Source organism: Monodelphis domestica, chromosome 1, assembly GCF_027887165.1.
Source record: "Monodelphis domestica isolate mMonDom1 chromosome 1, mMonDom1.pri, whole genome shotgun sequence".
In the NCBI taxonomy this organism is placed as follows: Eukaryota; Metazoa; Chordata; class Mammalia; order Didelphimorphia; family Didelphidae; genus Monodelphis; species Monodelphis domestica.
The window spans coordinates 664,194,890-664,222,267 of NC_077227.1; the positions used below are offsets into that span (position 1 = coordinate 664,194,890).

The 27,378-nt window shown below is 34.9% G+C and overlaps 1 protein-coding gene across 7 annotated transcripts in view; it reads right to left on the reverse strand.

The window, feature by feature from the left end:
* The window catches only part of PPM1B (protein phosphatase, Mg2+/Mn2+ dependent 1B), a 69,999-nt gene that overhangs the window by 11,050 nt on the left and 31,571 nt on the right, over positions 1 to 27,378 (reverse strand). For 5 of the 7 annotated variants that reach the window (XM_016423393.2, XM_007476879.2, XM_001382151.3 and 2 more), the window contains 4 exons: positions 16,420 to 17,279; positions 4,190 to 4,307; positions 2,814 to 2,925; positions 2,018 to 2,075 (listed from right to left, as the gene is read on the reverse strand). In XM_016423393.2, coding sequence (XP_016278879.2) covers positions 2,018 to 2,075; positions 2,814 to 2,925; positions 4,190 to 4,307; positions 16,420 to 17,279 — 1,148 coding nt within the window. Of the gene's footprint in view, positions 1 to 2,017; positions 2,076 to 2,813; positions 2,926 to 4,189; positions 4,308 to 16,419; positions 17,280 to 17,896; positions 17,921 to 27,378 lie in introns of those variants that run through there. The other 2 variants (XM_016423388.2, XM_056822196.1) reach the window with 2 other exon arrangements.

A 27,378-nucleotide genomic window follows, 5' to 3' on the forward strand; every position in this document is an offset into this window, starting at 1 on the left:
CAAATTTTGAACTTGTATTTGCTAAAATTATTTGTGCCTTGTATTTGTGGGGCACTTAATAAAAAGATGTTGAATTGATTATGTGTTCATTCAATATAGCTGGATCAAATTTTATTTTAAAGTTTGGAAGATTTAAACCATGAGGAAGAAATTAAGATATATGCTTTGAAGGCCTTATTTTTAAAGAGTTAAATCTTCAAGTGGATTTGCCAGGAAATATTCAATAATTTAATAAAAACATCCCACCTGCTTTTTTTTTCAGATTACACAAAGATTTGGAAGATATGTGTAGCTCAGTTTCTAAAAATATATTCAAAAACAGCATATAAAAAATGAAATTTTCATAGACATAAAAGTGATTTTTTTTATCCAACCCCTGCTTACCAAACCAACTAACTTTTATCTTCTCTAAGATGTCAGAATATCTAGCATAATGTTGGCTGATTAAAGTTAAACTATTTATTAAACTGTAAATGATTGCTGAGAAGCCTAAAAATCTCAGCTTTGCCACTTACTACCTCAGCAATTGTGTTCTAGTCACCTTTTCTCTTGGGGTCTTTAGTTTTCCTCATCAATAAAATGAACAGGTTAGACTACTTGATTTCTAACCTCTCAGCTTTATACCTATAGAGCCTAAGACGATATCACTTCTAAATTCTCTTCTGGCTTGAAAATACTGTGCTCAAACAAGAGCACAGAGTCTCGTACTATAAGAGTCTCGTACTATAGACTTAGCAGTTTTAATGTTCCAGTATATGTGGCTGGAGAAAAAAATATACATTCATGCATTCTCATTCTCTCTCTGTATGTGTCTTACTTAATTCCCTATTTTCATTTATTCAAAGATTTTTTGCATCATGAGTATTATTCAGGAACAAGTTCTTTACAATTTACTAAGTACTATATATGGTATTTATTATATATAAATTATGTACATATATTTATTTGTGGCATTTCCTATAAGTATTTTTTGGTGCTAAAAAGGAGAGGAAATCGTATAGTAAATCCTGTTCTGAAAATAACAATTTCTGGCAATACTGCCACCAAAACTCCTATGCCCTAATGAGAGTAAAAATATGAAAATAGTGGCAGAGCTATTTATTTCTAAATAGTCTTTCCACTAAGCTTTGTGAATCTCTTCCCATAGCTATCCAAGAAAAATTTTAAATCCAAGTTACTTGTTTTGAGAAATGAAGAGGCTTATACATGCTATAGAAAATAAACTGTCATTGGAGGAGAGGCTGCAAGACCTAACTTTAAACTTGAAAGCATTCAAAATTCTCTACAGTTGTTATAACTGTGTATATCTGGATGTCTAAAAAGTTTGCCAGAATTTCAAAAGAACATTAATAGGAGAATCTAGGGGAAAGGATATGATCTGCTCACCCCACAGTGTAATAATTCAATTCAGATTTACACATTGAGAAGAGCTTACTGAAGGATTTCTCTTAAAATGCTTTTATTTCTACAACAAAAGAAAAATCCAAATATTTCCAGTATTCACCTGGATGGGCATATGGGGAAATTAAGCTGAAACGAACTGGGTACTTATACAGTCTTAGAAAAACACAGACAATTCATAATTTTAATCTATTGCCTATTGCTACCAATGGCCTATTGACAGGGAACAAGGGTGGGACAGTATATTCCCTCTGTAAAATGAGAAAAGGGGTGGAAGTGGGGAAGGGAAATCAAAGAAACTGAAATATCTAAATAAGTTTAAAATAAACATAAAACATAAAAGCTACTTTAAAGATAGATAATATCAAACCCACACAAAGAACTACATTTTCATCTCTGGTGACATAAGCTTGAATCAATTCATAAAACATTCTTTTTAACTGACACAACTTACAAGAGTAAAATGTATTATAACTGAATTTTTCCAAGGGCAGGCAATATATATATATATGAATGAAATGAAAAATTTAGCATGGCTAAAGTCTACTAAGTATTCTAACTATATTGAGTTTATTGTTATAAAATTATTCTCAAAGTTTATAAAACAAAAACTTACCCCATCATTCTCTCTATGTGGATTTAGTCTATTATAAACAGCCTCAATAATATTGCGCCTAAAAATATAAAGAAATAGCTGTCAACTTTTTAAAAAATAGGTCAATTAATAATAACATGTTAATATTGTATTATATCCAAAATCAATTGCCAGCTTTAAAATTAAGGCTATCAAGACAGATTTTTTGATAAAAGAATTCCATTTCCTAGAATCTTTTGAATCTTGATTGGTCCTATACAAAATATTCTTTGCTATACTTTACTAAGGAAAAGGGTCAATATTCTGTTCCCTCTTAAAGTAGAAAGGTCCATTAGAAATAGTTAGAAAACTACTTAAGACAGTTATCAAGAGGTTTATAGCACAAGTCTTCTTCAAAGCTTTTCCTAATATTTTAAGGATAGTCATGAGCTTTTGTACAATGCTTTAAAGCATGCAAAGTTCTTTAAACCACCTCCCCAGGTTTGGAAAATCAATGTGTTACATTGATACATCAATCCAAGGGAAGGAGGGAGGAAAAGCTGGGCACAAAGATCCCTTCCCTTCTTAGCATTCACTCTCCAACCAGGACCAACTCATTTCATCTCATTGATGCTCAATTTGTCAAATGATAATATCTGTGGCACCTCAGAGTTGTTATGAAAATCAAATTAAATAAATGTAAAGTGCTTTGTAAACTTTGAAGCATTAGATGAATGACAGCTATCAGTATCATAATAGCATTTAACTTCTTTCATTTAAGGAAAGATTTAATTACTATTTGTAGCAAACTCAAAATAGCTATTTTTCTTCTACTTACTTGCCAGCAAGACCTCCCCCTGGAGGTAAATTAGGAATATTTTCTGCAGACAAGATACGCATGACATGGGCAAGATCAGGCATTCCTTCCTCACCAGACTTCTCCATAATTTCTACATGAAAATAAATAACACCTGAATTAAACCATATGCTAGTTCCTTGTTGTGTTGAGTAAAAAATAAAGCCCTGTTATGAATGTTTAACACATGTAAGTTTCATGACTGCTTGTATGTAATTTTTTTAAACACTGTAATGTTTCAAGCTAAAAACACAAATCACTAAAATTTTAAAAGACCAAAAGGTATTTATAAGATTACAAAACTAATTGGTATCCAGACTCCCCACAAACTATAAATTAGACAAAAGTATTCAAGTTGGATAAGCTATTTAGCTACTGCCTGTAACTTCTAGCAAAATATATGACGTCAGAAAACTAGATAGCTTAAGTTTAAACGCCAATGTTGATTCACTTTAGAATATTAGAAAATTCTGTTCTGGGAAAATTCCTAAAGAACATAACTACATGATATAACTATGAAAAACAAAATATATTAAAATAAAACTCTAAAAAAAAATTTTTAGTAACCAAATCTATAATATAAAAACTGTTTTTAATATAAAAACAATACAGAAACATGTCACAGAGGGAATAACAATTCAAGCAGAGAGACAGAAAGGTCAGAAGAGAAAGGCTTGAATGGGAGGCATACAATAAAAATATTAATGGCTTTTAGTGCAGAGAAAAACATGGATTTTGAGAAGTGCTAGTTAATAAAGATGAAAAAATATATAAAAACTTTAACTGTAAAAACCATCTGCTCTAATCTCCTGGTTCCTACAGTTAGTATCTATATGGTATTGTATTGGGGATTTCCAAAACCTTGTTACAAGCCTCTTAAAGGTATATGCTAGTATAAGGGCAGCATAAAAACTATATGAACATCAATATGAAGAGAAAATACTAAGCTAAATTTTCCACTATAGTCTATGTTATAGCCATCCAGAATAAAAATATAAGAAAAGAGTTTAAGCTAATAGAATTATAGTGACAAACATGAACTAGGTAATAGTTACTAACAAATTAGGGCAAGTTTTATTTTCATCATCTGGTATTACAAGGAAGAAAGACTGTGCATTGTCATTATTTTGCAATAATATACTTACCATTGTCCATTTAAAAATACTATAACCCTTTACTAACACCCTTTACTTCGGGATCCTGGCATACCTTAGACCAAATACCAAAAAAGTTTTTTTTTAATTTTCCACTTAGATAAATTTCATCCCAACCCCAATTACTTTATTTTAAAAGTAGAAGGAACCCCCTCCTGTTCCTCCCCGTCTTTCTTCTCAAATAAACCAGAGTAGCTTTCTTACCTTCAACCCGTGATTCCAAGTGCTTATCCAAATCTGAATCTTTTTTCACTGCCTCATCTGAGACCTTAGGAGCACTTGGAAAACAAACTAGCACAATACTCATGTTATCTCGACTTCCCTGTATATTAAAGAAGGGGAAAATTAGATAAAAAATGTATCAGTTTCTAATCATTTGCTTTAAAATATCATGAATGGAATTATACAAATACAATTATCTTAAGTATCCAGGAAGAAAATACAGCTATATACTGGCTTCATGATGGCTGAAGAATGACCCCAAAAGAGGTTTCTGGGTTTGATACATCCATCACCTAGAGAAGCTCTTCATTGGATTTCTATGCAATAGATAGGCTTAAGACCTAGGTGTCATCCTTAACTACTTACTCCTCCCAAGGTCTATGAATTTTACCTTCGATATCCTCTTCTTTCCTGATACTGCCACCAACATGATACAGGCCCTCATCACCTCACACCCATTCCAAATAGCCAGTTGCTACTCCATTTCATTTTCAAGTCATTTGCCAAAATAACATTCCTAAAACAAAGGTCTGCCCATATAAACGACCTCACCCCAATACTACTCCTTACTGTTTGCCAAACTCAATAAATTCCAATGCCTCTCTATCACCTCTAAGGTCAAAAGTAAAACCTATTTGGCATTCAAATCTCATCATAACCTGACAACTCCATAACTTTTCCTGTCTTCTACCCTACATCTCCATAAATACTCTTCAATCCAAAAATTAGCCCCCTTGCTATTCTTTGTACACCATCTCCTAATTCTGTGTATTTTTGTACCTCCCCATCTTTGCTTCCTGGTTTCCTTGGTTTTCTTCAAGTTCCAGCTCTTCATTAAGAAGCTCTTCATTCATTTTAATTCTAGTACCTACTTTCTATTATTTCCAATTCATCCTCTATACAGCATGTTTGTACATAGTTGTTTGTATCCCCAATTAGTCTATAAGCTTCTTAACTGTCTTTCTTTGTATTTCCAGGGCTCAGCTCAGTGCCTGGTATATAATAATGGCTTCACAAATTAATTTTTTTTGCTATCTTTCCTTTATCCCCTCTTCAAAATGGTAGTTGTTAATTACAATAAACTATCTATTCTATCAACCATAAGATTATGCTCCTTATTCTAAAAGGAAGGAGAGGTGGATAAAGTTTTTTTGCCTAAATTGATGAATAATGACCAAACAATGCTTATCACAATTAGGCTGTGTTGAGCTGAATATCTGAAGGAATAAATAAATATTAGGACAACCAAGAAAGTAAACTAAAATTGGGCTGCAAACAGGGCACAACAATTTGGTGAATCTTTATTCACCAAAGCACATTAAAAATAAAACTGTAGAGAACTAAAACTGCTGCCAAATGACTAGCAGTTAGGTTAGGTAAACAGAATTAAAAATTATTTTGAGGATAGGAGTTAGAATTGCTATTGTAGTATTTTCACAAATAGGGTTTTTTTTTTAAAAATATTAATTAACTAGTATTTAGTGTGGAAAGAACTGTCAGTCCTATATAAATTGTCATTATATATCATTCACTCACAAGACTGAAAGCAACGTGTTCATCACAACTTCCGTCTGTTACTACTAAGGGAAAATTAAGTAAATCTTTTTAAAATCTTGTTTTTCCAACTCTTAACTTCCGACATAGTTTGTACCTGAGAAGGTTACAGCTACCTCATGCATTGAATGCCAGATGGGGCAATCAAAAAGAAATAGAAAAGAGTCAAAAAGGACCACTGTCCCCTCACCCAAATCAGTACTTTATAGTCGAAACCCATTCTACCACAATAGCTCAAGTTGTGAAAGAGAACCTGTGAGCGGCATCTGCAACTTTCCCAAATCCATTTAAATCACTATGTCTTGAGAAGGGCACCTGCATTTTCCTCCATCTAACAAAGAATCAGAAATTACAAAGAGACCCTGATGTAATATAAATCACAAATCAAAGGGGCAGTAGCTTTGAAAACTGTGAAGCTGAAATAGGGATCCCTGGGCTATGGGAATTGTTGTTGTGCTATGGAGTGAGGTGTGAGAGGGAAGGTCCACTTCCCTAGTGGCTGAAACTGACCTATGTCTATTTCATTCCAACATGGAACCCAGATTTCTTGATCTTTTCTAATTACTTTATTTAAAAAATTAGCACTTCTACAAAACAAATAGTTTTTCAACTGTACCAGAGAATTTAATTATCTCTAGAGAACTGTTTTGAAGAGCATTCCATATAATAATTTTGGGCCCCTTCTGGAATTTCAACTAAAAGAATTTTATTCTTAGATCATTATTGTATAATTCATGTATCAAAAGAGTTACCCAAACTCTTTTAACTACTCAAGTTTTCATACTCAGAATTTTGCCACTTATTATTACAAGAATTACTAAAAATTTAAAATTAAAATCCTTAATATTATAAGAAGCTTGAACTTTTTGGTTAAACCTTGAGGAGCAATTAGCAATTAAGATGAACAAAATTATTTGCAGAACGAAAAATTATATATTCAGTCTGTTTACTTCAGGTATTCAAACGGTCAAATTTTAGAAGGTTATAATGTCTTTGCTTTTTTTGGGGGGGGGGGTTCTTGAATAATTCTGCGTTTTCTCTTACTACTTACTAGCAGTAGCATCCAAATTAGCGGTTTCAACCTTATACTTTATTTTTATCTCCTTATCAATTGTATTTAAGCTGGTTTTACTGTACTGATATACTGATATTGTAAGGATTTGTATTCCTTGACTGTGTAACACATATACAAAAGCTTCTATAAATAAAAAATAGAGCACTAACAAGGTGTGCAGAACAAAGTTGTTTCTCCTTTTAATATTCCAGACACTATAGTAGAGGTGCGGGAAAAAGGTTATAGTATTGTGGTGGGGGAAATCTTTGATTAAGGAAGAACAGTTGGGGGGGGGGGGGTAGCTAGCTATGTGACTTAGAGAATAGAGCGCCAGGCCTGAAAACAGGAAGAGTGGGAAACAAGTCTGGTCTCACAATTTCTATCTGTGTAACCCAGGGCATATCACTTAACTACCACTGCCTACTCTTATTGTTCTTCTGCCTCGGAACACATACTTAGTACTGGTTTGGTCAGAAACAATGTTTGGTGGTTTGTTTTTTGTTCATTTGGGGAGGGGGGCAGCAAATTGTAGGATTCTGTCAAACAAACCTAAGGCAATTTTAGCTCTAACCCACTCACAATTTCATGATTGGAAAATCAGATCAGATCTCTCAGCAAAACAAATTCAAGGGGGTGGGGGGGGGGTGGGGTGGAACATACCCTGTAGATGGGAGATTATATAAGAAATTCCCTGATCTCTGATGTTTTTTCAAGTATTTCCTTATGAAAAAAGCTGAATGATGTTTCCCAAATTTGGTTCCACTGGGACAGGCTTTTAGTCTGCCTGAAATTTCTTCAATCCCTTTTTCTTTTTAAAGTAGGTTTTAGGGGCAGCTAAGTAATAACACAGATGATAAAGCACCAGGCCTGGAGTCAGGAGGACCTGGGTTCAAATATAAACTTTTGACACTTCCTACTTGTGTGACCCTGGACAAGCCACTTAACCCTAATTGCCCAGCCCTTACTGATTTTCTACCTGAGGGTTTAAAAAAGAAAAAAACTGGTTTTAGAATCAGACCTAATGTTTCAGGGATGCCTCTTCAGTTAGTTCTTTAAGCCATAATCAAGTATCCACTGCTTTGCTACCTACTTTCTCATTTGTTTTTGACTATATCATTTTACTATTCATCCTCAAGAACACTAATGACTTCTTTATCAATACATTCAATGGCTATTTTTTTGTTCTTCATTAGATTAAGAGAGGATGAATAACTGTAAAGAGTACTAGCCCTGTGACTGTTTAATCCAGAGAAGATTTTAAGAAGCCATTTGTTGATACCGCTCTTGAATAATACAAAAGGCTATCTTATAGGAAAGAACTATATGTGCTAGGCCCCACATATAATAAGCAGAACTAGAAACATAAGGTCAAAAGTATAGAGGTGCATAAATTTCTGGGCAATGTCATAACTCTTCAAACCAATTTCTGAACTGAATTGAATTTCTATACAGAGTTGTCTGTAAATACAATGGGCTATCTTGACAGGTTCTCCCATCAACAGAGCTCAAGTCAAAATCCAACTGCTACATGTATGGGATGGGAGTAGAAGGGATTCTTGGAAGAGATGACATTATAGGGAGGAAGTCAAATACAGAGGGAAGACTTCTTAAAATTGGAAGAGCTAGTTTAAAATCCTGGTTAGGGCATTTGTAGTCATGTAGTCATGGGAAGTCACTTTTCAGCTCTCTAGCCCTAAGTGTTCTTATCTGTAAAATGACAGAATTTGATTATCTCTGAGGTCTCTCCAGCTCAAAATATAGATTTCTACCTAGAAAGGACATTAGAGGGCATTTTGTAAGTTAAGCTAAGGTCCAAAAAAGAAAAATAATTTGCCCAAGGTGATAAAGATAGTAAATGGCAAATCCAGGTCAACTGTGATTTTTAAAAATAATCAAGTACTGTGTTCTAGCTTTGATTATCAAATTCCTTCCTGTGATGAAGAATAACTAAAATCTAAAAGATTTTCAAATAAAACATTTCAAAGTAAAGTTTATAAAAGCATTCTCCAAATCCAGTCTGAGAACAAGAGAGGCAAGCTTTAGGGGCAACTAGTGATTATTTACCCCCCCCCAAATATGGTTGACTTAAATAGTCATGTCAGTTTATTCATTTACAAAAAAAAAAAAAAATTTTTTTAGTTAGACCACATAATTCAAAGAGGTGGGGCTGACTATAAAAAGGGTACAAATATCTATATGGAGCTAGAGCTCTAACTCCTGATTTATCATGTTGCATCGATCCATCCTAGATAGGCTGAACATAGAAGAGTCCAAAAGTTTTTGTTGTCGTTCAATTGATAAGTCATGTTAGACTCTTCATCCACATTTGGGGTTTTCTTGGCAGAGATATGCAGTGATTTCCCATTTCCTTCTCCAAATCATTCTGGAAAACGAGATAAACAGGGCAAGGTGATATGCCCAGGGTGTCAGAACTAGGAAGTATCTGAGGTCAAATTTGAACTCAGGCCCTCCTGACTTTAAAGCTGATGTTCTATACACTATACCACCTCTAAGTTACTATGTTGCCAAAAATCATACTCTTACAGCTTCTCTATTATTCTAAAGCCAAGGAGAAGATTTAAATAGAAGCTACAAGTGTTACATCTTGAGATAGGGCTAGACAATTGGGGGGTGGGTGGGGGGTAAGTGACTTGTCCAGGGTCACCACAACTAGTAAGTGTTCAAATCCAGATTTGAACCTAGGACCTCCCCTTGTCCCTAGGCCGGGCTCTCAATCCACTGAGCCACTCAGCTCCTCCCCTGCCCCTCCCCCCATAATAAATGCTTCTTAACTTGACTGCCTAATTGACCAGAATAACTTTAAAAACTTCTCTGCCTCACCATTAGCACTGCAACACAGTTTGGTCCTTACCTCTAGAAAAACCAATACAAGGAGGGAAAAAACTATGGAGGGCACTCCCACTTCTAATGTACAGCAAGTTTTCTAAAACGATCCAGGGATTGAACATTCTGTGTATCAATTATTGGTCTTGTTTCTAAGTCTTTGGCTGTCTGCTTTGGGGCAACTTCAATGTTCATTACTACCCACAACAGGTGACAGGAGGAAAAATTAATGAAACAAACCAGATTTATGAACTATTATAAATTTTGGTAAGATGTTAGGGAAGTAATATATTGAAACTGCTGAGTAAAAAGACTTCAGATATACCAATGAGCTGAGGAGCAGCTGGATGCCTCAGTAGAATGAGTCAGGCCTAGAGATGAAAGAAATAACAATGGGCTTCCAATTATCTCCAATCTTCAGTTATGAATAAACAAATGGTTGGTTCAATTAAGATATACTTCCATAAGGCAAAGATCTTAAAGTGTTAAAATCCAGGTTCTTCAAACAACATCCTATCTTTAGGAACATTATTTGGAAGACTCTCATTATTTGGAAGTACTAGCAATTTTAAACTGCATTTGGACCGTTATTTCACCCTTGTAGGAACTTAAAGGTTTACTCTCATTGATGCAAATGGTCTACACTTCTATAGTCAGAAGTGATTGGGGAATGTTAGTCCAAGGCAGCAGAGGCAGAATTTGAACATAAGTCTTCCTTGTTTTATTACTACTTCTACTTAGTCTCTTCTATGCAAAACATAAATTTTAAAACCCATCATGTTCAACTCCAAACAGTTTAAGCTAACATCAATCAAAAGCAAAACACAGATGTTCTAAAGTTCTTATTTCTTTAATTAAAAAAAAAAAATCCAAACTGTGCATGCAGCATGTGTGCACACACATTTAAGGAAGAAACAGTTTTATACATTGGGGGGGGGGAGGGGGGGCACGGCAGCTAGGTGGTCTAGTGAATAGAGAACTATTCCTCGAAACAGGAGGTCCCAGGTTCGAATATAGCAAATATAGCTTGAGACAGATGGGTAACTCTGGACAAGTCTCTTAATCTCCATTGCCTAACTTTTACTGCTTTTCTGCCTTGAAACTAATACACAGTATTGATTTTAAGACAGAAGATAAGAGTTAAAAAAAAGGAAAGAAAAAAAGTTCAATCTAGTGTTCTTCCTTATTTAGACAAAATTCTATCCCTCAACTCTGAGTCAATCATCTGGTCATAATCCTGAATATACTCTTTCCTCAGAGGTGTTTTCTTCACAATTCAACTCAAATATGCTGGTAATGGAATACTATTGTGCTAAAAGGAATAATAAAGTAGAGGAATTCCATGGAGACCGGAACAACCTCCAGGAAGTGATGCAGAGCAAAAGGAGCAGAACCAGGAAAACATTGTACACAGAGACTGACACACTCGAACGTAATGGACTTCTCCATTAGTGGCAATGCAATGTCCCTGAACAATCTGCAGGGATCTAAAAAACACTATCCACAAGCAGAGGATAAACTGTGGGAGTAAAAATGCCGATGAAAAGCAACTGCTTGACTACAGGGGTGGAGGGGATAAGACTGAGGAGAGACTCTAAATGAACACTCTAATGCAAATACCAACAACACGGAAATGGGTTTGAATCAAGAACACATGTGATAGATACCCAGTGGAATTGCACGTGGGCTATGGGAGAGGTGGTGGGAGGGAGGGGAGGGAAGAAAAGAAAATGATCTTTGTTTCCAATGAATAATGTTTGGAAATGACCAAATAAAAATTTTAAAGAAAATTACTAATAATAACATTAATAAATAGTAGCTTATACAGTTAAAAAAAATTCAATTCAAGTACCACATTCTACATGATCTCACTATCTGCTAGTATTTTTCCTCTCATTGCCTTGAATTCATTATTTGTTTAAATATACAGTTTCCTTTACAGTTCTTAAACTGGAGATTAGTCAATAAGTACATATTAAACCATACTGGAAGCAAAATGCCATCATGATAGCCCAGGCAAGAGTGATAAAGAGCCTGAATTAGCATCTAAGTATGTAGGAAAATAATGTGAAAATGTGGTCTTACCAAGCAGTTAATTTAGAAATGATAAACCATGGGACCCTGTTAAATGCCAGACATATACTGGTTAAGTGACCAAAGGCTAGTCATTTAAACCTCTCTATTCCCTAAGCAACTCCCAAGACTAGAAACTTCAGAGAAGGTGTCAGCCTGCATTAGTAAAAAAAGATCTCTCATACTGGCTTTTCCTGAATCAATGAAATCACAGATCTAGTCCCTAACCTATTTATTAAAGGTTTGCTAAATAAGTGTTTAACTTTACTTCTAGATTATTAGAATTATGAATTGTAATAAGGTGTATATTTTTCTCCATAATGTCAGAACTCTATATAAAGTAGTTAACCTTCATCCCAAAACCCAAATCTTTCTATAAGTCATGATCTCTACCAATACCTGTATAATCCAAGCTAAAAAGGACCAACTTACTTTTCAAAGTAATCCATCTACTGACTTTTCTGTTTCTAGGAGTGGAACACCTAAGTTGCCAATTCCATTTATTCTCAAGTCCCCAAGGGGGAGGGGAGGAGTAGGAGGAGAAATAGATTCCCAGAATATTTTCTTTTTCCCAGGGCAGGAGTAGGTAAATGAACTTACTCCCTAAATTATGTTTCATTATGTTTCAATCACCCAGACTCAAAATTTCATCTTTCCCTACTTGTCTCAGTAATTTCCCATATCTGACAATACTCTTTCTCTGGGTGGGTGGGGATAAGAATCACCTATACTCTTTCTACTTAAACTAACACCACTGAAGTTTAGTCCACAATTAATGACTCACTTCTCATAGAGGCAAATGCTATAGCCTCTAAACCTATTTCCTTGCCTCCTCTCTCTATCCTTCCAATTCATTTTGGAATCTTTTCAAAATATTACACTGATTATACCCCTAATCTTCTCAATGAATTCAATGGATACCAACTGCCTATATAAGAATTTCCCCCCTATAATCTAAGCCCTTATTATAGGCCTCAAGAAACTTTCATTTTGCTAACCAGTTGATTTGAACTATACACTCCTGGCTCCGTGCTTTTTCTCCTATTATTCATACGAACTCCCTAACTTCAAACTTTTCAAAAACTGAAATTTTAATCCAGTGATACCTCCCCAAACACTCCACTATAATATATTTCTTAGCAGACCCAAAGATATAGGAAAATATAACAACAAAGGCTAAATGAATGAAGACAACATTTGACAACCACAAAATTCAGGGCTAATACAATGTTGATACTAAACTTATTATAATACATAACTCCTCCCTTTCTTTAAGTGAGAAAAGGGTAAGGATCCATACACATTCAAACTCACATTCTTCTATTGTTTTGTTTAACTGCTTTCCCAAAACATATTTTGGGGTTTTTTTTTTGTGTGAGTTTGTTTGGGTTTACCTCCTATAACATTAAAATACTGAATATAGGGAATCACTGACTCATAAGTAGCTTTTACAATTAAATGTGTGCTAATGCCTGGCATATGGTATTTAATAAATGCCTCTTGACTTAAAAATAATTATCCGAGGCACTAATTCCCCATTTGACCCGTGGGTTCAGTACATACCTTATATTTCTTTTATCCATCCTCCCCCTTTACCTGATAGTGCTTAACTTTGGGATAAGTACTCAAACATGTCTTAATAGCTTAATTTAACTATAACCCTAAATTGCAAATAAGGGCATTTTAAAAACATTTTTTCCTCCAGTGTTCAATGCTGTGATGCCTCTCATATCCATCTGTTTTTAAGGAAAAATTCCCCCTTCCACAACCCATTACTATAAGTTCCCAAGAAAACATAAGAAATTAATAGAAGACACATACACTGAAATTTTCTTTGGCCACAATGTTTGATATCTCATATGTTGCAGGGGAGAGGGGGGTTATGTTATTAATAAATAGCCATATAATTTGTTTTTACTGTGATGTATAAAGATATAAATAAAAATTAATACAGGCTCCTAATACAAGCAGATACTATGAAAGGAATCTATTTCCAATGCAGGAATATTTTCCTTTAAGGAAAAGGAGTATGTTATTTCATTTTTTGGATATGGACTTATAAAGAATGTATAAAATTTCCCAGAAGGTCCTTCTTTAAAGGTAATTTATAACCCAATTCTGAAGCTTTACAACAGGGTATTACTGCACTTCAAGTTCTGTTTTTTCCTGGATCTTTTCTACAATCATTTCATTTTACAATAGATCTAAATTTTAACTCCTAACAACAATCAACACCTAAATCTACAGATGTCCTGCTCAGTATAGATCATGACAATACAAAAGAACTGAATAGACCCAAACAAGAGACCAAACCACCACAGAATAAATGGAAGAGTTACTAGGTATTTAGAGAATAGATAACAGCAGTTACTAAAAACAATTGCATTATGAAATGCAAAAATGTTATAGAGGTTGATAATAAAATAATTACAAGTACAACATGAAGAGATAAAGTCCAATTACAAATCAAGATTGAAATTTTTCAAAATATAGAACAATGAAAACAAGAAACTGGGTAGAGGTTTCGCCAGACCTTCAGGCCAAGAGCTCTGTAGAGGAACAAGGTCATGAGAAGTCAAAACATAAGTCAATTCTTGAGAAAGATAAAGCATAATTTTAACAAAATATCCAGGTAACAAAAAAACACAAGAGAGCTAATGAAAACTCTGACCAATTCAAAGATCCTATAACATTACCAACCACTGGCTATTCACTCAGAAGTTCTGGGCTCCAGATAAGTTACTTATAAGTATGTTCTGTTCTGTCACAAAAGTAACAGATTTACAAATTTGTGTTCTAAAGTTATGAAATTCCATTCTCATTTTTGTATGGATCTTTTACTCAAAAAGTTGCAGAGCTCCAAAACAAAAACCTTATATTGGGCAAAAAAATTGTTTCAACTATAAAATAAACCAAACTGGGTTTCTAAGATACAAAAATTTATAGAATATAAAAGAAAATGTCTTCTTCAAATAAGAAGTAGCATTTAGAAAAACGGCAAATTGAGAATTGAGAACCACATATAGCTGGATTAATCAAGAAGTCTAACCAAAAAGGAAAAAGGCCCAAGATTAAAATAATGAATCCACAATTATTAAGGAAGCAATACGAAAAGCTTGTTGTTATAACACTTTAAAGATCATAGTATTAGGACACTAAATAAAATATTGTAAATGAAAAATAAGTTCTTTAGAGTGTGACAGAAATAATGCAGCCTTCAATAAAGTCAGGTCATTCAAAAAGACTTGACTGGGTTGTGACTTATTAAGATCATTGATCTGCTAGGAGTGAAGAAGTTGACAAATGGCTAAATTTAAAAAATTAAAAGTCAACCCTTTTAGAATGAACAAGTCAAATAAAGAAAGTTAAGGGCACTGGCATCAAGTCAACATAAAGTAATTGGGAGGCAGCTAGCTGGCTCAGTGAATATACCTGGTGTTGGGAGGACCTGGGTTCAAATGTGACCTCAGATAATCTTCCTAGCTATATGACTCTGGGCAAGCTGCTTTATACCAATTGCCTAGGCCTTAACACTCTTCTGCCTTGGAACTAATCTTAGATAGATGGGAAGAGTTTTTAAAAAAAGATAAATTGGAAATGACCTAACATTACTTATTTGATAACTTAAGGTCTGGACCATATGAACGGTCCATTCTCCCCTTCTATGTACCACCCTCCAGTATCAAACATAAAATTCTTTATATGGTTTTTTCAGTCCTTCCCAATCTGGCCCCTTCATACCTTTCTAATCTTCTTACACCTTACTCCTCCTCCATATACTCTTAAGTTTCAAGAACGCCAGCTTCCTTTCTATTCCTTAGATAAGACACTCCCTCAATGCCAATGTTTCCACTGGCTTTGTTCTCCTTGGCTGAAAGTTTCCCTCTTCATCTCCCCTGGCTTCCTTTTCAAGCCTCTATTCAAGTCCCATCTTCTGCAAGATGTCTTTCCCAAGTCTATTTAATAAAAGTGCCACTCCTCTGGATTTTTCTTCAGTTATCTATGAAGTCATCTTGTATATATCCTGTTTGTATATATACTTTTTGCATACTGTCTCTCTCTTTTGACTATGTGCTCCTTAAGAACAAGTAATTTTTTTTTTGCCTCTTTATATCCTCAGAACATAGCACAGTGCCTACAAGGATTATCTACAATAAAGGTTTGGCTACACCATTACATCCTAAATACAACCCAATTTGTACAAACTTCAGATTATAAAGTTCAGATTATAAAGCCTCTTACTAACAATGGTATAAATTTAGGGAGCTTAGAGAACTAACTCCCTACCACCCACTGCCATGTATAGGTAGGGCAGGGAGGTAGCACAGTGTGCACATGTGTGCACCACATGTGGAATTTGGAAGACAGATTCAAATTTGGCCTCAGCTATTTCCTAGTTAGGTGACTCTGGACAAGTCAACTAATCTGAAATGCCTAGTTCTTGCCACTCTTCTGTCTTAGAACTGATACCAAGGCAAAAGGTAAGGGTTAAAGAAAAAATGTTACAGGAAAATAGTATAATACCAATTGGGGTTTAATAAAAGACTTTAGGACAAAAGTCTCTCTTAATGAAATCTTTAATCTCAGATCCTTACTCTAAATTTTATTGATCACACAACCCTAGTTGTTATTTTATATACCATTTCAAACCCAATGTCACAATTCATTAGTAGCAATATTTACATACCTTATGTAAACAAGTGTCCACAACCCAATTGCACACTTTTTCCAGGTCATCAGATACCTCAAGCCTAGATTTAACAAATTCACAGAGCTCCTCATTGCTCATAACATCCCAGATCCCATCACAAGCCAAGATGATAAATTCATCCTCTTCTGCTCTTAAAATTTCGTAAACCTCAGGTTCTGGAGAAACAAGTTGTTCCGTAGGACCCTTGCCATCAACACACTTGTAATCATAGTCCCCCAGAGCTCGAGAAACTGCTAATGAACCATTAACACGCTGTATCATTACACTGCCTCCTGCATTTTGGATTCGTTCCTTCTCTCTTGGATTGCAAGGTTTGTGATCCTGGGTTGAAAAGCAGACTTGTCCATTCCTACACAGGATGGCACGTGAATCTCCACAGTTTATAAAGTAGACATGTTCAGGTGAAATCATAACACCCACAGCAGTTGAGCCACTCCTGTCCATCCCATTTCTGAGATCTGAAAAGTTACGCATGTATTCATCAATTTTCAGGAAGCCAGTTCTGATTCCACTCTTAACGTTTTCCACTGAAGGTACAAGAGCAGACCCAGGTTTTTCTGCTGCCCTAAAATCTTCATTATTAGTTATATGTTCTAATAAGTGTGTTGAGCAATAATTTGCCACTCGAGATCCAGCATGACCATCATAAACAGCAAAAAACGACCAGTTTTCCAAGCCATGAGGAATACCTACAACCGCTGTGTGAGCATCTTCCATTTCCACTCTCCATCCTTGCATGCTGCTTAGGCCATAACGCAAACCATTCCCAGCACCATGAGCATTGTGTTTCTCAGTTTTGGGTTTGTCCAAAAATGCACCCATGTTTAGTACTGAATCTGGAAAAAAAAAATCAATTTTTAAAAATAAATGTGTATTGTATATATAATGATTCTACTTATTAAAAGCTTGACCATGACATTCTACCTCTTTTAAAGACACTGATACTATACAGGTTTATTATACAACAACAGATATGGTTAGAATTTTTTTTAAATTAAGCAAATACACATTTACAAAATTGTGCCTGCATGTCTATATATGGAAGAGATCCCTGAAATCTCAGCTTTTACAATAATCTTTGAAAATCATTAACATGGATTTGGGGAGAGAAAAGGTACCTAATGAAACTTTGGGTAAGGGGGACACCTTATACTAGATCACTAATATAATCAGCTTTTCAAAAGCAAAATCCTTCTCAGGGGGCAGCTGGGTAGCTCAGTGGATTGAGTCAGGCCTAGAGATGGGAGGTCCTAGGTTCAAATCTGGCCTCAGACACTTCCCAGCTGTGTGACCCTGGGCAAGTCACTGAACCCCCATTGCCTAGTCCTTAGTGCCCTTATGCCTTAGAGCCAATACACAGTACTGACTCCAAGAAAGAAGGTGTTTTTTTTAAAAGAACAAAAACAAAAAACCCCAAATCACTCTTATAAAATAATTTAAGATATATGCTTGCCTTCTACTGTAAACCAAAAGTTGGCATCAAGATTTTGTTTTTGACAGAGTAAATTTCAGAAATAAAGGCATATATAGAGAATCTGCAAAAAAGAATGATGCTATTAGAAGGTAAGGATATTTACAGTTTGTGCTGTTTTTTCTGTATCCTGCCTAATATATTAACTAGTATCCATTCAAAATCACAAAGCCAAAATCACTGAAACAAATCTTTAAAGGAGAAAAAAATTCAATCAAAACCCTAGTAAATAAATTAAAATATGTAAGTAAATTACAATATCCAAACACTGAACTTCATTCTAAACTATTAAATCAAAACCCTAGTAAATAACTTTTAATATGTAAATAAATTACTGAATCTAAATATTGAACTTTATCCCAAAAGTTTAAATTATCCCAAAATTTTCTCTTAAACATGGACACATGTTCCCAAGAACGGATATATACAGTAGGACCTCCTATTTGTGATTTCACTTTCTGTGGTTTCAGTTATCCATGGGTAAAGGAATTGATCCCAAAGGTGGTCTTCTTTTGTTTTCACTTAAAAGACAATTTATTTTTTTGAGAGGGAGGACCAGAGCATAGAGGCAAGGGGCAGGAATGGGGGGAGAAAGAATATGTATAATATGGAGTCAGCAGGTGTTTCCTTATATCTGCAGCATCAGTCATCCACGATAAGCTTTAAAGTGTATCTCCCTTAGATATGGTGTCCTACTGTATAAATTGCTCAGCCATTTTCAAATAGAACTTTGTCACATTTACCTAGCATTGGTTTAGTGGTTTAGCAATGGCTTCGAGCTATGGCTCTTTCATTGGTACAGCTTTCTGGAAAGAACATTTAGAAATGATAGAAGTTTTCAGAAGAAACCTTAAGAGTCACTACACTTTAAAAACACTAATTACCCTATATAATTATGGAAAGGCATTTAATTATCATTGGAAAAATGGTAGAGATCATTTAAAAATGGACACAAAAGTTTTAAGGATAGGGATGAAGTCTGAGACCTGTGATTTCCAAGATTAGAAAACTCTACCAAAACAAGTTGGTACCTTCTCCAAAATTTATAATCTTATAGTGTTGCCTAGAGCATTGAGAAGTATGGTAATTCACTCACAAAGAGGCAGCCATTATCAAAGGTGGAATCTGAATTGTTCTGGATGTGAAACATATGTATATATATATATACCATGCTGCCTCTCACTTACTTAAAGCAATCACTTTAAAAATATTAAAACTCACTTATAAGCAGAGAAATGAAAATTAGAACCATTAAGGTGCTGCTTCATAGTCCTCAAAACTGGCAAAAATAGGCAAAAGTGTTCATTTAATTTGATCAAGTTGCAGAAAAATAGGGTGAATAATTTCACTTTGGAATCTTTAGGAGGGAATCTTGCAATACTTTGCTCTAAAGTCATAAAAAGAACACAAAATATAGTCTAGCTCAATTGTTACTGGTGTAATGAACTCCTATTGAAGAAATACTCAATGCAGATAGGCAACCACTCTGAAACCTATAGTATTTAGCAACTTTTCCAGTGATGTAGTCAAGATCTACTTTTAAAAATTAAACTAATTAAAATTAAGTTTAAATTTAAACTGGTGAATTTAACTACATAAAATTTGATGGGATATCCAAAGGCCAAAATTGAAATTTTTATTTCACTGCAAATACAATAAGGACCAAGCACATGCAACATTAAGTGTGTGATGGAAATAATTAATCCTAATCATCTATAAATAAAGATTTCAAGGCAGAATACACAGGAAGAGTAAAAATTTCTACTTATTCTAATTTTCACTTCTATTGATTCATTTCTTTACAAATATAAAAACACTAGTCACAGTAAATCTTTGAGAACATGTTAACACCATAACAGAAAAATACTCAGAATTTATGTAATCAAATCAGCAAGGGTTCATAAAAATATATACCATATATGTCAGGAATACCATATATGTCAGGTATACCTAATTTCCTTTTTCAGGTGGGGCTATTAAACTGGTACAGAACAAACCAAATTAAAATGCAACTAAGACATATCTAACAAGTATAAAAAAATTGATAAAAATTAAATTTAAAGCTAAGTCAATGAGTGGCCCACAGGGACACTTATTTCTGATTAATGGTCCTGTAAACCTTAAAATTTCTTAGACTTATGAATGTTGGAAATATCACAGTCCCCATTTCCATTTCACCTTGACACCACTGACCTATATCAATAAGATCACAGATTCAGTGACACATTATAAAGTACTAGTAGATCAAAGGAATGTCTCATACATCATCACCATCATGATCATTATCATATGCTTGGATTTCATCAAATCATCCTCAAAAAAGTATATTTAATTGCTGTGGTCAAGATAGAGGTATTTAGCATAGATAATAACTTAGGCTTGAAATTGGTTAAAAAGACTCAGAATTGGCTAAATAATCAGTAATAAGAAGTAATGATTGATGAATTGATATCATTTTGAGGGGAGGTCACTAGTAAAGTAATAGTGATAATATGCCTATTAAATTTCATACAATGCTAGAAGAAATCGCTAATACCTTACATTACAGTATTAGGATCCAAAAAGACCTACAGATTGGCTGAATCTGAAAAGAACATCTCATTAGATTTTAAGTATTAGAGTTGAACTAGAAAAAAGTCAACTACAAAAGTATAGAAAGTAGTTAAGAGAACAGCTCACATAGAAAACCTCAGGATGTGGCAGTCAAAAAAGATAATGGGATCTTTAATAAAAGCAAAATGTGTACAATAAGACATGTTAATCTTTACTCCTCTTGCCTTTTTGTTTTATCACTACTAGAAAAGTATCAGTGTGTATTCCTTTTATTCTTCTCTGACTCCCTAGTTCACCTCCAGAAGCTATTAAAATCCTTCGCCCAACTTCATCAAGCTTTTTCATCATGGACATTTCAAATTCATTATGTCCAAACCTGAACTCAACATCTTTCCCCCACTAAACTCTCTCCTTCCAAATGTCAGCCTTCCACTGTCTTATGTTTGTCATTATATTTATTCTTATGTTTGCCATTATCCTCTATTCCTCTCTTTCCCTCATACCAAAAAGTCAAATTCAGTTGGTGTCCCCGTCTCAAATCTGTCACCACTACAATCCATTATACACATTAACAAAAGATTTGCCTTCAGTGTATATCTGACCATATCACTCCACTACTCAAGCAACTCCAGAAGTTTCCATTTGCTTTTAAAATCCTGACCCCAACATCTTGCCAGCTTTATTGAATAATATTTTTCCTCTGGATTCTGCAACCTAGACAAACTAGCCTCTCTTTTTCTCACAATATCTCCAATTCACATGACACTCTATCTCCTATCTCCATGTGTTTAGACTCACTGGCTGTCCCCCCATTCCTGAAATGTACTTCTCTTTACTTCTACCTCAGAACATTTCTTTTCCTTTAGGATGTGCCTCAGGCTTCATCTTTGGCAAGAAGCATTTCATTACCCATTCCTGACTACTGTTACTGCTCCTAAACTACCTTGTGTTTTATTATGTATGCAAATATTTATATTTATAAACTTTACATTTATGCCATGTAGATTTTATGTGTATTTGCCTCCTCCATCAGAACTTGAGCTTATGGAGTGAAGAATATGGTTTATTTTTAGTATTTATATTTCCTCACACCTTAGTATAGTACCTGGCACAGAGGAAATACTTAATACTTGTTAATTGATTGACACTGGTTTTTTGTTGGTTTGTTTAAAACCCTTAACTACCATCTTGGAACCAGTTTTGTATATTGGGTCCAAGGGAGAAAAGTGGCAAAGTGGGTTAAAGTGACTTACCCAGGGCCACATAGCTAGGCAGTATCTGAGGTCAAATTTGAACCTAGGACCTCCTGTCTCTAGGCCTGGCTCTCAATCCACTGAGCCACTCAGCTGTCCCCTTAAGAGTGTTTTAAAACAAAGTTGTGTGTTGAGGAAATTATTGAGGAAACTTTGATCACAAGGACAGAATCAAAACTCTGGTGCCACCTGTAGTTGGCAGGAAAAGCCAGCAATCAAGGTAGGGGTCAACAAGTCAGACCTGGGCAGCCCAGGCAAAGAAGAACAAGTGGCCCACAAGGCATGATGCGTGAGAGTCAGCGGGTGGCAGAAAGTCAGATAAATTGAGGCCCAACAGAGATAGATGAAATGCACTAGGTAGTTGTTGCAGCACTGAGGTTTAGGCCTTACCAAAAAAGAGGCATTAATCCTTCCTTTAAGAATGATCTATATCTCCTTTCTCTTCTCTCATCCTCTCCCCTCTGATTAATAAGGATTACAGATCTATGCCAGTCTCTCCATTTTTAATCTTAACATGTTGGTTGAGTTTTCCTTCCTATTGTCATAGTGTTCAATGAATCTTACATAATCTTGATGTATGAATGGGCAACACAAATGTCACCTTAAAGGTTGCATCTTCTTCTACTATATCAAAGGCTTTTTAATAATTAACAAGTATCGTAGGATTTCCACATCTTTCTATCAATTGTGTGATGGTATATATACACATATATAAGTATATATGTATTATAAAAAACCTACTATGGAATATAGCTTGCTTTCCTATTAATATCAAGGATCCCTTTGATGCATGTATATATTATATTCATAAATATTTTATACATATGGAAAGTACAAAGGCTAATAATAATGTTTGACATTTCCTTAATTGCCTTTTTTTTTTGCTATTTATACAGTTCAAGATTTTCTATTCTTTTGTTATCTTGGCCTCTCAGATAATCTGTCAATTGCTTAACACCTTCACAACTGGATGCCTTTAGCAGCATAGTTGAATCCAAATGATTTTCCCATCTTTTCTCTTTATGATCATCTCTACTTATCTGTAAGCATATCTAACTCTATAATGTTACCATTCAATTGTGTTATCTTGCTCAATGTTTTAAAGTTTATTGTAAGAAAATGTACAGATTTTTCCAATACTTTTCTAATTGTTGATTTGTTGGGTCTCTTACCAAAATTTCTTTAAATTTATCTTCACTGCTTTTCTGTCTTATGAAAAGATATTTATAATCTTGTAATCCTCATTCAAAATATTATACAAATGAATAATATTCTAAACTACTGATGTTTTAAAGGCTGCCATGCCTCTCTGCTTGCCAAGTAAGTCATGTGTTTTCCAAGGTGATTTTTAGGTTCAATTGGAGACATGTAGTTATAGCAATTAATTTACAATGGTTAGATTTCTATATGAAATCACTATAAATAGTATAGCTATCATTTCCTCTATCCATTAAAAAAAATTTTTTTAGCCAGATAGAAACTGTTTAATTGCATGGTATATCTTTTTCTTGTTTTTCTTTCCTTCAACTAGGTACTAATTTTTATCTTTCTTCTAACAAGTTGGAGGTCTAAATACACAAGGCAAGTGATTAATAACAAGTCACCTTTTGTGACATCAGTACACTTGCCACATCTAGCATCTACTCCCAATTCTTATTCATTCTGTAGTCTAAAAATTTGTCCTCATTCTTTATTACTAATCCATATTTTCCAACATTTTTACCACCTTAACTATTCCCACTTTATGCACAGAGGTCACAGCAGATCACAGGGAAGGGGAATAGACAACCTTTGAAGTTTAAGAGGCTATAGCCAAGTAAAAACAAACATGAGATACTGAGCTACCTATTTGTGGAAGTATTATAGCAGAGGCTTGACCAGCTATCAGAAATGTTATAAAAGGAATTCCTATATTAGATAGGAGATTGGACTAGATCATTAAAACTCTATTCTATGACAGAAATAAAAATTTCAAGTTTCCCTTAAATATATTGTTAGGAGAATGTAAAAGGATACATTATTTCATATCAAAATGGCAATTTCTTAGAAGTTTGAAAACAAAGCCAAAGAGCAAAAAACATTAAAAAGTTCTGTGGATGTGAACTGCAAAGACTTCCAGGATTTGATACAGAGCAAAAGGAGCAGAACCAGGAGAATATTGTACACAGAGCTTGATACACTGTGGCACAATCAAATGGAAATTTCCTCTTCTTTTGCGTTACATGACACTTTTCTCTTGGTTCTCCTAAATCTTCCTGGCCCACGCCTAAGTAAAAATGGCTTCTCTCAAGACTAAAATTCTCTTTTCTAAATCCTCTCTCTTGCTGGGTCTCATCACATTCCCAAGGCTCAATTATCATCTGCATGCCAAATCTTATTTTCAATTCTTAATCTCCCTCCTGGACTTTAGACCCAAATTAACAGCTTGATAGCTACATGTTTCTATCTGAATGTTCCATAAGCACATCAAACTCAATAGATTCAAAACACAATTCATGTCTTCGTCAAATACATTCCTTCTCCCAACTTCACTGTTTCTAATGACGGCACTATGAGGCACTTAAGAGTCCCTCAAGTTTACAACTTTGAAGACAAGTTCAACCCTATATACAAATCAGATGCCAAGTCTTTCTGTGGAGGTAAAACTGACTTTCCTTACATATACCCCCTTCTTTTCATTCATACAGTATCCACCTCTAATCTGGACTACTACAATTGACCTTCCTGCTTCCAATCTTCCTTCTCTCATCCATCCTTTAGAGTTCCTAAACTGATATTCTTAAACCATGGTTCTGAATATATCATCGCTCTGACATTAAAAAATTTTTAGGGGTTCCCTAGTGTCTTCAGGACAAATTATAAAATTCTCAATCTGTTATCTGATGGCTTCTATAATATGTTACCACTTAATTTTCCTATTTCATTTTACACCCCTTCAAACAATGTCCATTACAATTCATACTACTCTGCTAGTCTCCATACATGGTATTCCATTTCCCCAATGCCTTTGGACATCTTCTTAGAGTTATCCCCACATGTGAAAGGGTCCTTTCTCAATCCTATATCTTAAGACAACCAATCTTCTTTCAAACACAGCTCAGATGCCACCTCAGGCACAAGACACTTCTTGATTCCCTTCCCCATCCTTCACATTACTGCTCCCTCCCTCTTGAAACTACTTTATATATATTTACTTGGATTTATCTGTTTACTTGTTTTTTTTTCTACCAATCTTCCCCTTCACCCTGCCCTGCACTTCCCCCAAGTGAAAACTTTCGGGAAAATTGAAACTGTTTTCTCTTTGAATCCCCTGGGCCCTACAGCACATACTAGACATTTAATAAATGTTTCTTCAATTGAATTCAAAGAGAAAGAGTCTGGAGTATTTTGGCACCCTAATTCTAGCCATCATACTACTCTGGTGACTGGTAAAGAGATTCTTAGAATAGCTCCAATAGCTCTGCTACATACAACCTGAACCAATATCACAAAAGCATGTCATTCATTGATTACAAAGAATACTGACTGGAAATATACATGAAATATTAATCACAAGTATTAAAGAAAGATTAAAAGTCAGTTCCTGCCCTTGAGGAGTTCACAATCTAAAGAGAAAACATGCAAACAACTATGTACAAACAATATATACAGTCTTTTTAGAACACATTTGGCTCTATTTTGTGCTAACTTTGCAGTTATTATATAAATGAATATAAAGCAATGTCTCCTTCAGCAGCTCCATTCCCCCAATAACCATACTAAGGTTCTAAAAGAAAATCCATGGTCTTAGAATAGTTCAAGGAACTCACTCTCTTCTCTTTCTTCCATCTATCAAAACAAAGAGCAAGAGCTAAACAAAGGTTAATCAACTGAATGATAAAGATATAGCCCTCTTGGAGGTGGTATAAATGGGTCATGAAAAAAGCATACCTTTTCCTGTTTACCTGCCCCCACCTGATAAGAATGAAGGAGGGGGAGGAAGAGAGGAGGAAGGAAAGAAAGAAAGTGCTAGGGGGAGACAAAAAAAGTGTGTTTGTGCTATCTGTGGAATTGTTAGACACAAGTGCCTATCACCTACAAATGATATGCATTTTATTCTTGGGTGGATAAATAAATTATACTGTCCTTGTCTGTCTGAAACCTGCACTGGCATGCAAATGTCTAGTAAGAGTTCTGAAAATTCTTCTAGCAGGAAAAATTGGAAATAACTAGATTTGAAGGATGTCAATAAGGGCAAGAAATGGAGGTCAAGGGAGAGAATTCCAAGTATGGCAAGCAGGTGGTGAAAATGCCCAGTTGGAATATGGAGTTTCTTGTTCTAGAGGGAGCAAGGAGGGCCAGCATAACTGGAATGAAGAGGAAAGTATAAGAGAGAAAGTTATAGGAGCTTTGAATGACAAACAAGATACTTTATTTGATGCTAGAAGTGATAGGGAACCACAGAAGTTTGTCATGGTCAAGGTGGGTGTGGAGTTGGGGACCATGGGGATCAGCTTTAGGAAGATCTCAGAACTGAGAGGAGAATGAACTGAAGGGTATGGCAGGCAGTTAGACCAAAAAAGGGCCTAGACCCAGGTAGTGGTAGTGTGAGGAAAGAAAAGGGCATATATAGAGTGAAAAGTAAAATTAACAAGAATTGGCAAAAGGTTAGATTATAGGTGAGAAAGATTGAGCCATAAGCTATGAAGAAGAGTTTGAAGGGGGAAATTAATTCAGTCTGTGGTATGTTAAATTTAAGATGTCAACAGCACATCCTGTTTGACATGTCTAATAGGCATTAGAGATGGGTAGTTAATGGTAGACAGAGAAGTCAGAGCTGGAGATTTGAGAATCAAAAAGTTGATAATTAAATCCATGGAAGCTGAAGAAACAAAGTTCAATGATATAGAGGTAAAAAAGAAGACCCAAGATCCCTGTGGAACACCCATGCTGAGTCAGAACCTAGATGAATCCAGCAAAAAAAAATGAGGAGGCAAGAGAACCAGAAGAGAGTAGTAACAAAAAAAAAACTATAGGAAAGGTTATTAAGAAAAGGGCGACTGATGACTGTAAAGTTCAAGAAGACCTTTACAATCAAAAAGAATGAGGACTATAAAATTGCCAATTAAGATATCTTAATAACTTTGAAGAGAGCACATACGGTTGAATGAGGTCAGCAGCCAGGTGGCTGTTATTGTTGTTCAGCCTGGTAGACTCTTTGTGCCTCCATGGGCCATAGCACAACAGGCCCTTCTATCCTCCACCCTGTCTCTGGAAGTCTGTCCAAGTTCACAGTCATTATTTCTATGACCGTCTCAACCTCTGTTGTCCCCTTCTCCTTTTGTCTTCAATCTTACCCAATAGCAGGGTCTTTTCCACTGAATACTATCTTTGAATTATGATGCCGAAGTATTTAAGCTTTAGCTTCAGTATTTGACCTTCTACTAAATAATCTGAATTAATCTCCTTTAAGTATTGTCCAAGGGACTCTCAAAAGACTTCTCCAGCTCTACAATTTGAAAGCATAGATTCTGTAGCATACCCACCTTTCTTTATACAATTCTTGTAGCTATACATTGCAACTGGAAAAACTATAGCTTTAACTAAGTCAGATGGTAGAGACTTAAAAAGATAGGACATGAACTTAAAAGTATCAATTGTTTAGTCTTAAGGAAGTTT